The sequence below is a fragment of the Nematostella vectensis genome, chromosome 5 (genome assembly GCF_932526225.1).
Source record: "Nematostella vectensis chromosome 5, jaNemVect1.1, whole genome shotgun sequence".
Classification (NCBI taxonomy): domain Eukaryota; kingdom Metazoa; phylum Cnidaria; class Anthozoa; order Actiniaria; family Edwardsiidae; genus Nematostella; species Nematostella vectensis.
In genome coordinates, this window is record NC_064038.1 from 15,912,175 (window position 1) to 15,924,339 (window position 12,165).

General features: G+C 39.3%; 2 protein-coding genes across 2 annotated transcripts; one reads left to right on the top strand and one right to left on the bottom strand.

Annotated features, from left to right (window-relative positions):
* Positions 1 to 2: 2 nt before the first annotated feature.
* LOC5510395 (shieldin complex subunit 2) lies at positions 3 to 3,212 on the top strand. Its single transcript, XM_032379526.2, has 3 exons — positions 3 to 134; positions 571 to 1,758; positions 2,113 to 3,212. Exons 1-3 carry the CDS (start codon positions 38 to 40, stop codon positions 2,868 to 2,870), a joined length of 2,043 nt encoding a protein of 680 aa, XP_032235417.2. The 5' UTR covers positions 3 to 37; the 3' UTR covers positions 2,871 to 3,212.
* A 1,863-nt stretch (positions 3,213 to 5,075) lies between these two features.
* LOC5510396 (protein PRRC1) lies at positions 5,076 to 11,485 on the bottom strand. The gene is made up of 5 exons (XM_048727650.1): positions 10,916 to 11,485; positions 10,393 to 10,447; positions 9,065 to 9,335; positions 8,339 to 8,559; positions 5,076 to 6,035 (listed from the first exon to the last, which is right to left on the bottom strand). The coding sequence occupies exons 1-5, from the start codon at positions 11,363 to 11,365 to the stop codon at positions 5,923 to 5,925; spliced, it is 1,110 nt and encodes a 369-aa protein (XP_048583607.1). The 5' UTR covers positions 11,366 to 11,485; the 3' UTR covers positions 5,076 to 5,922.
* Between the last annotated feature and the right edge of the window lie 680 nt (positions 11,486 to 12,165).

A 12,165-nucleotide genomic window follows, 5' to 3' on the forward strand; every position in this document is an offset into this window, starting at 1 on the left:
CGTGAGAGTTCACCGCTGCTAATATGCGGGCTCAGACATGGCGGACGCCGCGGGGAAAAGCTGGTCACACATTCTTGTTTTTCTTCCACCGCCGTTAAATTTGCAGAAAACAAAAAGACGGTTGTTTATCGAAGGTAATTTTAGGTTGATGCAAGCATAGATGGCCGCTCATTAGAATACCCTCACAAATCATCGTTACTTGCCACTTTCTATATCGAGACTTGGGCAAGGGCATTAGCAAAGAACGCTTGTTTTTCCTAAGCATGGCTTCTTTAGGAACCCTGTCATTTACATCATCTAGTCTTGTTTCTACCAATCTGTGAACAGAACTTCAATTAAAAAAAACAATACCTTTTCTGTTCTGAAATTCTGCCTAATATCATTGACGGAAGACGATGGTATAGCAACCCCAATTCTTATCTAAACAACCCCCCCCTCCGTCCCACAGATATAGTCTGTGGCCCCAAAAACAGTATAATGAATTTTGCTATGCACACTTTTGATTAAGATCAAGATACCAGAGATATTTATGTTATATATTTATAATAACATTAATTGTTATTTTTTCAGGCTTGGTTAAACAAGAAGTAAAATGGCTCCGGGAAGACTTTTGTTTTAATGGGGGCCATCTTAGAATAGCTGATAGCTTACGTGCAGATACCTCTGAAAGCTCCCTCTTCTTAGATTACAACCCACAAGAAATTCAAGACTCTGTCCACTGTTACCTTGAGAGTGAGTTTACAGGAAATGTGCTGCAAGCAGGTATAAAAGATCTAGATGCTCAGCTGCAAAATGAATATGATGAAATACAAGCTGCAAGTCAAATGCTTCTACAATGTGCAAAAGATAGCCCTGCAAATTCTAATCAGGGAAAAAATGGTAACCCTATTTCAAGAAGATCAAGTCTTTATAGTCAAGTAGACCAAGTGCATCAAATGACACAAGATGATGCGTACACACAACAGTCTCTAAGAGTTTATGCAGAGAAGAACATTTCTAAATTCACATGTGACACTACAACAGTTGAAATGTCACTGTCAGTAGCACCGTTATCATCAACGTCATTAACAAGTTCATCCTTGACAAGTAGCTCTATTTCATCATCTTCACCGTCACCACTGAAAAATTTTACAACAGCTCACACTGATTTTCTGCAAATCAAATTGCCAGACATAGCTCAGAAACTTACTTCTTTGATAGACTTCAAGCTTGGAATGTCACTCAGCAATATTATATGTGTGGTACTACAAGTAAACCCTATCAGAGAAATACAAATGAAATCTGGAGTGAATGCTGGTAGGTTTGTTGCACTATCATCCATCGTTGTTGCAGATGAGACCAAGCCTTACTTCAGGTTGACACTGTGGAGGGAGGCCTCAAAATGGGCTGAAAGGGTTAAGACCGGAGAATTTATTGTCATGACATCTGTCAAAATTGAGAAATGGAAAGATGAGTATATTGGCCAGACAACGTATCAGTCAAGTCTTTATAATCTGCACCAGCCAGAGATGCCCTTGCCCTCTGACTGGTTGAAACTGGTGTCACAGACGAGAATTGACCAGTTGATGTCATGGGCAAGAAGAAGCCACAGGTATCTGTTTAGTCTTTCATACCCAGTCGAGGTGCGGCATAGAAGTATTGATGAGCTCAGAGGGAATAGTCTTGTACACTTTAAAGGCAAGCTGGTGAAGATTCTTTACCAGAATCCAAAACGTGTGTATTCCTATGGCAACCAACGACTTCCTAAGCTTGTTGCAGGTAAGGTATTTTTCTGTGCACTAGTTTGAACTGTTTGGGCATCCTTTCCACACTAATTAACATTCTGACTTAAACTATCATTTCCTTGTTATTCGCTCTCTAAAGAAAGCAGTTACCTTAAATGCTCTTGATGCCAAATAGCATGAGGTTTTTTGAAAATACAGTTTAGCTAATTTCTTTATTTTGCTTTTTGTATAATTAAGTAACGAGATCCCAATTCTTTGGTGAATTTAATTCACATTGTGTGATGAATGCATACCGATAAGGTAATTTAATTGTTAGCTCTCTAAACAGTCTTTTGTTTGATGCAGGTTGTAAAACCAGACTCAAAAACAATATTTACTATTATTTTAGTGTTGGAAGGTGCGGAGCAAAAAACTATTGACGCTTGCCTATGGGGTAGACAGGCCGACTGGCTGTCAGCACTGCAAAGGGGGGTGGGGTGTGTATGGGACTTGCAGTACCTTGCCGTTACGTATGACTCAACAATTGACGCCTTCACCCTACACACCACACCCAAGTCGACCAAGACTCTAATTCCAAATCAGGACCCGGTGTCAGCACTATTTTCTAAAAATACAGCCACAAGGTTTGAAAATCTGCAAGAGCTCCTGGATGAGAATTTTAATGGCACAGCTGTTGTAGAAGGAGTCATAGTTAGAATAGTGTTTAGTAGCAGTGATGGGTTAGTAAAGGTAGACAAAGAGCAAGATCTGAATAGTGCAGTGTTTCGGGGCTTGACGTTTGTTGGTTGTGCAAGTTGTACGCGTGCACTTGAACAAGATCAAAATGGCATATACGGGCAGTGTACGTATTGCTTGTACAATTATGTCGATTATGGTTACTCAATTTCGCACTTCTTTAAACCAATTACTCTCACTTTTTCCAATAAATCAACAATCGAAGTAAGCGTTTCCCCGCGCTGTGCTTCGCGGATTCTGCGTTTGGACCCACGTGAGTTCTCGCGGGATCACATTCGAGAGGGCACGTGGAATGAACTTGCTTGCGCAGCGAGGGAGCTCTTGGAAAAGAGCAGAACACTCTATATTCGGGTGGAGACAAATATAGATGAGAATAGTTTTGTAAGTCGAAGAAATTTCTCACTTGTATAGGTTGGTTCTCACTGGGACGCATGCGCGGCATAAGTGAGAGAATGGGGAAAATCCAAGCCCAAGAAGTTCAACGGTTTGTAATCTCTTGCGTTCAGTGAAAATCGGCTAATTGCTCGCGTGCCTCCCAGCGAGAACGAACCAAAGGATAATGATTTAATTTTAACAACCAGAGGGAGGGTGGGCTATTTTGAAATAAAAAACAGCCCAAAAAGTGCACATTTATTTTAGAGGCAGTGTATTTTTAGGCACAATAAATAAAGAGGTGCAATAAAGCGTGAACATAGATTCGCTAGCCAGAATTTATGCTTTTCAGAAAACACACAAGTATCCAACATTTTCTAAGAATTGAAGAGAAAGGACATAGAATAAGAAACAAATGGGCCCAAAATCAAAATAGTAAAATAGTCCGTCGATGTATAAACGGGATACCTGTGGTAAGCGGCGGGTGTCGTAGGCACGTATTACTCCATAATTCCAATATGATGCTTTACGATTGCTTTTTTATGCTATTTTTTACACTATCAACACCTACTTAAGCTACATAACATCTTTTGCCTGACGATATTAATAATAAGGATAATTTATTGCATTCATATTGCGAAATTATCAATATAAGAATTTTCACGTATCCTTATATACTTGGATATTTTATTATTAGTCGATTACTTCACACGTGACCAATTTTATAGACCCCTGCTGACACCTACCAAATTGGGTTGTCATACGATGATTTTTATAAGGTATTCATATTTATGATAACGTCACACATCACGTGACAATCTTTTTGATGGTTATACTTACATGGATTGTGTATACTTGCATGGATTTTTTTATACTTGCATGGGTTTTTTATACTTGCATGGATTTTTTTTATACTTGCATGGATTTTGTATACTTGCATGGTTTTTTATACTTGCACGGAATTTTTTATACTTGCATGGATTTTTTATACTTGCATGGAACTTGTAAACTCACGGAATCTTTACTTACTAGCAAAGTTTTTTTGCATACTCTTGTGAATTCATATGCTTGCAATTATTATTCAATAGTTGAACGGATAGTTTGGCATAACTTGATTGTCAAATTGATACTATAGTGCGAAAATGAGTTTTGTTACGTTTGGCGCCTGATAAGAATGTTTTATTTGGAGCTCCGCCATGACGGTTGGCACAAACAGAATCATTACAACGTATCTAACCCTTTTCAAACGAAATTTCTGATTGGTCATGGCATCGGGTATGGGATCAGAAGGGTCACGTGTCTATGCGTAACAAGGAAGGGCGCACGTGTCTCTGACAGACAGAGAGTAACCCGTTCATCAACTCCCTATTGAACCAGAAGGTCAATACCGGAGTTTGGTGAACTACCGAAACTCGACTACAACATAGCCGAGATCGCGCGCATGTGGGACAGCAAAGTTTATGAAAAAAAAAAAAGAATAAATTCTTCAATAAAAACCTGTTTTTTTTATGGGTAAGGGATTTGTGTTTTTCGCTTAGTGGGTTTCTTTTCTTCAAATCTCATATTTCTGATTTTCTAGACATTCGCACCGAACTACGCATGCGCAATAAATTTCTCATATTAAGAGTAGCATGACAAGACACGGAAGTTTTCTTTTTAACTGCGATTTCAACAATACCCAAAATCCTAAAATCGCTTCTCATCCCAGTTAATCAAGCTTTGAATTTTAACGGAATACATTTTGAAACGGCTTTGTGAATGGTCAACGCATTGCATACACTTTGAACTATCAAAGTGTTTGCAAATGAAAACAGGCCAAGGCTTTTAACGTATTTTGTCGCTTGAATTTTACATAAAGGTGAGTTCACAACCTTAGTAATAAGATTTAAAATACTGGATCTCACACCATTAAAGAAGATTGCTAGTTCTAAAATAGTAAAAAAAAAATATTAGAAACGCTTTGTCTTGTCACGGCAAGCAAGACAGAAACAAAATTAAGGCTATACCGGCCCAGGATTTTTCTTGGGGAGGGGGATGCGGAATCCGAAAAAGTGGACATAATTTTTCAGGGGGGGGGGGGGGGGGGGTTTCTCGGATAAAAATCTAACCACCTCCGAAAGAACAATAAAGGGATTTTTTCCTTTGCACAGGACGTTTATTGTCGGATTTGGCTACATACCACATGTCACATACCATTGTGATTTAGCTTATGATTTTGAGTTTTCTCTACAAATAGCACGTCTATTGAGAACCAAAAGTTTATTTCTTTATTTCCACTAAGTGACATCATATTGTCTAATAAATAACAAATACCCCTGAAATCCGCAATGTTTTAGACTGCATGGATTCTATTGTGTCTTGTATTTTGAACTAAGCGATTTTCAACAAAGGTATTCAACAAAGGTATTGCCAACATACACATATATTTTTTGCTCCTCATTTGTATTTTTAACTGTACTAATTTTTCTTTTACATAAATTATCTTCTATTTCTGTCTTTCTGACCTTAATACAAATCATGCAAACTTTATAAAACTGCTGACCTACTCCTTCCAAAGAAGAATAGCCTGCTTAGAAGTAGCATTTCTGTCGGGTTTCACTCAGGGGAAGGGGGACTGGGGAGAGAAGAAGGATTTTTTCCCCTTTTTTCCTCCCCCCCCCCCCCCCCACTAAAAAGCCTGATACTCAGGCTAGGGTTCACGTGGAGATTGGAAGCGAGAGAAGAGAATGACCAGTCGAAACCCTCAGAGAAACGCTTACTACACAGGCTAAAAGAACAGCACATTCTATCATAATGCTTCAAGAACCCAGTGAGCACATAAAGGCACGTATGGTTACTCGGGCATTTATATAGGTATATTCTTGCTCCATTCAAAGAGATAACTGAGAAATCAGGTGTGTAAATTCAATTTGTCATTACCCGTTTGCATCATAGCATTACAAATTCTTTGCCCTTTGAAAACTCTGCAAAAAAAAGAGAAAACTTTGTTTCCTGAAAAACTTGTTTTTTTTGTTTACATCTATTTGTTGTCCCATCAGGCAGCATTAGGCCGGTGACATCATCTTGGCGTGAGGGGTGTTCTCTATGCTTTTCATAACACAATTGCCTTATCCATGACAGATTCTGCAGTCTCGTTCAGCTTGTTCCGATATTGTCCTGCAAGAGTTCGTGCCGCTACTGTTAAAATCTGTTTTCTTGAACAACCTGAAATAATGGAAAAAATAGACAAAAATAATTTTAAAATTGTTAAATAATAGACAAAAATTATTTAATAAAAAACCATAAAAAACACAGATCAACAAACGCAAGTTTTTACACATTAATCTACACTAAAAAATCTATACTAAAAATAAAATGATATCTACATTAACTGCTGTCCCAAAAATCTCTATTTTTTTTTCAAAAAGATTGGCCATTGCCTTGGTGCCCTTACAGAACACTGAGGTGTGATTTGCATCTACGGCACCAGCGAAAGAAACATGCATTCAATCAAGGCCTGTAGGACAGTGAGAGCAGAGGTTCTCTCATTCAAAACACTACCAAAATTAGTTTCCTAATATTTTTTACGTCAAGTGACTCAAATTGATAACTTGAATCTCCCACTTATCCCATGGATGTTCGAATAATCAGAGGTGAACTGTGTGTGAAAGGGGTGGTCATCCCTGGATCCCCTCTGGTATTTTTCAAGATGGGAATGTAAGAAATGAGAAGAGGTAGGGGTGGTAGCACATAAAGAGAGGAACAAATCACAATGCTTCCAAACAACAAACAAACAAACAACAAACAAACATCTTTTATTTGCACACAAAATTAAGTGTTACATAGGTTGTTTTTTTTTTTTTTATATTCATATATTTATTGATAGGGAGAGGAGAGAAAAAAAAAAAAAAAAAAACCTAGAGTTGCATACCAAGGGGGACAATACTTCGGTGCGGGCACCCTAGAATAGCTTGAGAGCTAAACGGGCTACGGTGCACTTAAATGTTAGGGAAAAATCCTAGTTTGGAGATCTGGAGGCTGTGTGCATAAGCAAGAATGTACGAGAAAAACACAGATATAGAGACACGACAAGGATACGACAAGAATATAAGCTGGTACAAGCAGAGCGGAAACAAAAACAAAAGGAAGGAATATATGGCCAAGAATTAGGTGATAGTATGGGTTACAGGTGAAGATGTGGGTGGGTTAATAGGTAGCGACCAGGTCGTCTGATAATTTTTTTTTGAAGGATTTCATATTTAGGTCTTTGTCATTTTGGGTGAGTTCGTTCCAAATTTGTACACCTCTAAATCGGATGTTGAATTTCCCGTAGTTGGTGCATGCTTTAGGTAGGGTGTAACTAGATTTGGCAGAAAGTCGGGTGTTGTATTTGTGGGAAATTATATGAAAGAAAGAGTCAAAAGTTGTGGGGAGAGTTCCAGAGTGGTGTTGGTACATAAATAGCGCTGTGTGGAAGTAAACTATATCTTTAACCTTGAGAAGTCCTAGTTGTTTGAAGATGGGGGAAGATGGGGCATCGAATTTAGAAAAAGTCATAATTCGTATCGCACGTTTTTGCATTAAAAAGAGAGGTTTTAGTGTTGTACTATAGGTGTTGCCCCATACTAAAATTCCGTAAGTTATATGGGGGAAAACAAGTGAATAATATAGTTGTTTCAAAATGTTAATATTGACAAAGTAACGTATCTTTGAGAGTGCTCCTAGATTACGTTTAAGTTTTTTGCAAAGCTCCGTTATGTGGCATTTCCAGTTAAGATGTGAATCAATCATTATTCCTAAATATTTTATGTATTTTTCTGATTTGATTGGTTTATTGTTTATCTTTAGTTTTATAGGATGAGTTACTTTTTTCTGAGGAGGATGGAATAACACAAAAGTTAGTTTTATCTATATTTAGAGAGAGTTTATTGGCACAGAGCCACGTATATATATGTTTTAATTCGTAATTCACGGTAGATTCTAAATTGGTTAGGTTTTTGTTTGAATAGAACAAATTGGAATCATCTGCAAATATGTTAAAGTCTAGGGTTTGGGAGGAGTTGTTAAAGTCGTTAATGTATAGTAGAAAAAGAACCGGACCAAGCACAGACCCTTGGGGAACTCCGTAGGAGATGGAGCTCAGTGAAGATTTGTTGCTTCCAATTTGTGTGAACTGTTTTCGATTTGTAAGGTAGGAAGAAAACCAGTCATACGCGATGCCACGAATTCCATAATGTTTGAGTTTGTGTAAAAGAATCGCGTGGTCTACAGTATCAAAAGCTTTACTAAGGTCAAGGAAAAGTCCGCACGAAAATTGGCCCAATTCTATGGCTTTCTGACACTTAGTACAGCATGAGTTGTTGAGTGTTTAGGGCGGAATCCAAACTGATTGCTGTATAATATATTATGAGTTTGTAAGTAATGATGAAACACAATACAGGGGCTTTAAGCAAACTTGTGCCAATGCCCTACTGAGACCATCTTTTAATGAAAACACTCCTGCTGTCATCAAGGTTACTGTAACTTACCACCTAGTAGTGACTGCCAGTCGCCATGAGTGTGACCACTCCCCAGGATAACCTCTGCAAGTGTGAACGATAGTCCAGACCAGCGCAGGTTGTAGTTTGAGGGTGTGCTCTGTTCAGCTTTTGTGATGTACTGTTTAGGAATTTCCACAGCTTGGGATAGGGTGTGAAACTCTGCCTTGAGTATGGGGTCACTCAGGTGCAAACAGATCATGCTAAACCATCTGAGAATGGAAGCAAACAAAATGTAACACTGGGATTTGAGTTACTCATTGGTACCTATTTACCAGGTTGCCTTTAAGTAAAATGTAGTTGTTTACAAGGTTGCACAAAGCATGTGAAGCAACTAGGCTAGAGTACAGTAGCTGAATGAGCAAAACCAGTTAATTCAACCAGTTGAGGTAAGAAAAGGTTTTATACAACACTAAACAATACAGATTTACAATTTTAGACTGCATTTAAAATAAATGTGAAATGCACTGCATCCTGAAACAACTTTGAATGACATTTAGATTTTCCACTCACCAAATTCATTTTACCAAGAAGGCTCTAGCTGATGTGACCCCTCTCTGCTCTACATAAATAAATTGTAAGTCTCTGTGTTTTTTTTAATGGGGCGTAGTATCTAAGGCCACCCTCAAAACCTTTCTGAGTTTACAGTGCAGCTGCCTCGTAATAAAATACTATAGCGTCTAAAAAAGTAAATACTTAGAGAGGTACTACACGTACTTGCCGGGCACTAATTCAGCCACAAACTCTTCCATTCCCAGTAACACCTTGTCATCCTGGACTTTCTTGGTTCGCCGCAGATGTGATACCCTGTGCTGAGCTCCCTTCATTCCTGCAGAACACCCAACAGGTAAGGGCGCGATACTAGACACCGATGAACAGCTGGTAACAAATGCCAACTCAAAGATCTGTCTGAATCCATCACGTACTGCCTCAACTGCTGCGGGGTCTTCTGTTGTGAGGATGAGATTAACTGCTTGGCCCCTGTCGTCTGAGTACAGAGATACATAAAATTAAGTGGATTACTTTACTTTACATTTAAGGTTCTGTAGATGGCATGAGTGTTCTTGATTCCAGGGGGTCCCGATAAACCTGGGAAGTCACCCGGTAAGCCCCCGATAAACTTTACGGGTGTTTCTCAAAACGGCCCGGAAAAAATCCCGGTAACTCGCCCGGTAACTCATGGGAGCTCAAGAGCTCCCGTTAACTTACCAGGAATTACTTTTAATGTGATAATTGATACCCAAAACGATGTTTTTCCTTAATATTTTCAGCTGAATTCATAGATCAACTATTCATCTAGAATTAGCCAAGTTGAACTATCCAATTTGGTGCTTTTTTCCGATTAAATCTCGCCATTTTCAAGTTGTGTCGAGTTGTAGTAAATTTTCATCACTTGAGGAAACCATATCACTGCCCGGAAAAAAGTGGGCCAATCACGGCTAACATCATTTTATGGGATTCCCTACCAGCCAATCAGGTTTCTTTTCTGTCAAATGATTTGACATTTAGCTGTCACTGTGTGCCTAAAAAAATGTAAAACAACTTTGCGAAGATATTGGAAGTTTGCTACAAAATGAGACTTTATCTACTTGTTCTTTGTCTTTTTTCGAAAAGTGCCGATGCCAAAGCAGTGTTTGGGGTACCAGTTGTCTACAGACATCGACAAATCTACGATTTTTATTGATATTCAATAATTATTTAGCCAATCTATTCATTAACTCTGAAAATTATAATTTGCTTATCAGGAACTCGTAAACAACCGGGACGCTACCGCTAGCTTTGAGAAACGCTCTTCCCCGCCCGGAAAAGTATCCCGAAAACTCTCCCGGTACCCTAACGGGCCCGGTAATTATCGGGAGTTTTGAAAAACGACCCCCAGGTCATCTTTTTAACTAACAAATTTTGCCAAGTATTGTACATTGTATTTATGAGAAATGCACATGATTGCTCATACAGTACGTATTAACAATTAAAGTAGCTTTTAGTTATATTCTAGCGTGTCGAGGCAATTAAATTATTCTGACTGCAGGTTTAGAATGACTTACGTAAGTAATCCTCCATGGCTGGGTCCAACGTTGTTATGACAGTATCCACAGAGCTCTGAAAAATAGGAAAGAACTGAGTAAGCTTTGCAAAATAAACATGGTAAATACCATAGTACTTAAGTAAAAATCTGCATCATCATCACTAATGGAGTCAGTACTGAAATAAAGTTTATAACAAGCTGCATTGTCACCAGTTTACTTCCGGAGGTCCGTCTGAAACCTCAACCGTTAAAAGACAAAAGAATCTATTAAAATCAGAGATATTAAACAGGCCATCCGCTCTAAACCATCAATCACATCCTCAAAGAAACTTCCAATAAACACACTGTTTTTAATATTTCTAAATATTTTTCGTCTTTTCCGTTAAAAATCATCGGATATTGTTACGCAATCGACCGGAAGTAAACTGGTGACAATGCGGCTTTAATACTTATTAGAAAACATCAACTAAAACCTCCCCCCCTCCCCCGCCTACCCCCTTGTTCACTGATACAGATACCTCGCTTTACAGTACAGCATCTACCTTTGTTTTCTCAACAAGATTCCTGCCTATGGAGGAAGTCGTTTGTAAACTCGCACTCACTGCATTGGACATCCATCCCCACATGCCGCCCGTCTCCACCACCGATTCACTCTTTACCGACGTATTATCTGGCGCCTGTTGCCACGTTGAGGTACTAGACCCGGAAGATGAAATGTTCGAATTCTCTCCTGATTTCGTTGGAACTGGTTCTAAGGGCCGCAACATTTTTTGCTGCTCTTGACTCTTTATAGAACTAGTAACTGTTGAGTAAGTACTGGATAATGAAGCACTTTCGAATGGCTTTGTCGTTTTTTCTTGTTGTTGTGGATTCGTGGCAGTTTTAGCTTTCTGTTCCGGGGAATCTTTGCCAAATTCTTCCTCTTCTAGAGCACTCGCGACTTCTCTCACGATGTCCACTTTAGATTCAGGTCCTTTTGAGTCTTGTTCCATATTGCCAGCAATTTTCTTTTAGGAACTTTCCTTACAATAAGTGTGGTGAAAACTTCTCAAGACAGCACAACGGTAGCCTACGTGTAGCCGCTGACTCGCGAAAATATCCTCTCGTAGCGAGAGGATATTTTTCGCGAGTCAGCGGCTACACGTAGGCTAGCACAATGGCAGATGGCCTCGGTCTCATGTGATTGATATAAGCCAACCGGATATGACGCCACATATCCACCGAATCGAATTTTACGAACGAGGTGAAAAAAATCCGTGAAACAAAGCTACCTGGAAAGGTTTGAATAAACAATCCTTACCTACAAAGTGATAACCACAAACGCAATGCACTGAATCAGAGATACGTTCCAATGGCGGTTACAGTGCAAACTACCAGTGTAAAGCAATTTTATAAAAATACTACGAATGTCAATGGTACCCTGTGCAATAGACGCCTACAACATTGTTTTACAAGAACAGGGGGCGGGGAGGGCAGGGGCTCGTGGGCGGGACCGCCATATCATGGGTACCGTTCAGGGGGTGGTCGATTGTAGCAGGGGCATGGGGTAGGAAACTGTAATGGCCGAAGGCCAGCCAAAGCATCAGTCTCTAGAGGTGCATAAGAAGAGGTGAATAACAACATACACATAGTGTTTATATACGCCCATTTAGTTTCACACAACCAACTGCAATATCTAAAATGACTATGCACCCCCCTTTAGCGGTTTCCTGGCTATGCGTGCCTGCCTTTGGTTACACACATGATAAAGATTTCCTAAGAATACTTGCTGCCGTTTTAATGCCTGACCTTA

Bases quoted from the DNA above. Each gene is read 5' to 3' on its own strand.
- LOC5510395 (XM_032379526.2), top strand. From the start codon at position 38: ATGGCGGACGCCGCGGGGAAAAGCTGGTCACACATTCTTGTTTTTCTT. The intron at 135-570 runs GTAATTTTAGGT...TTATTTTTTCAG, and splicing joins AAGACGGTTGTTTATCGAAG to GCTTGGTTAAACAAGAAGTA. The intron at 1,759-2,112 runs GTAAGGTATTTT...CTATTATTTTAG, and splicing joins ACTTCCTAAGCTTGTTGCAG to TGTTGGAAGGTGCGGAGCAA.
- LOC5510396 (XM_048727650.1), bottom strand. From the start codon at position 11,365: ATGGAACAAGACTCAAAAGGACCTGAATCTAAAGTGGACATCGTGAGA. The intron at 10,448-10,915 runs GTAGATGCTGTA...CCTATTTTTCAG, and splicing joins ATCTTGTTGAGAAAACAAAG to AGCTCTGTGGATACTGTCAT. The intron at 8,560-9,064 runs GTACGTGTAGTA...TTCCATTCTCAG, and splicing joins GCTGAATTAGTGCCCGGCAA to ATGGTTTAGCATGATCTGTT.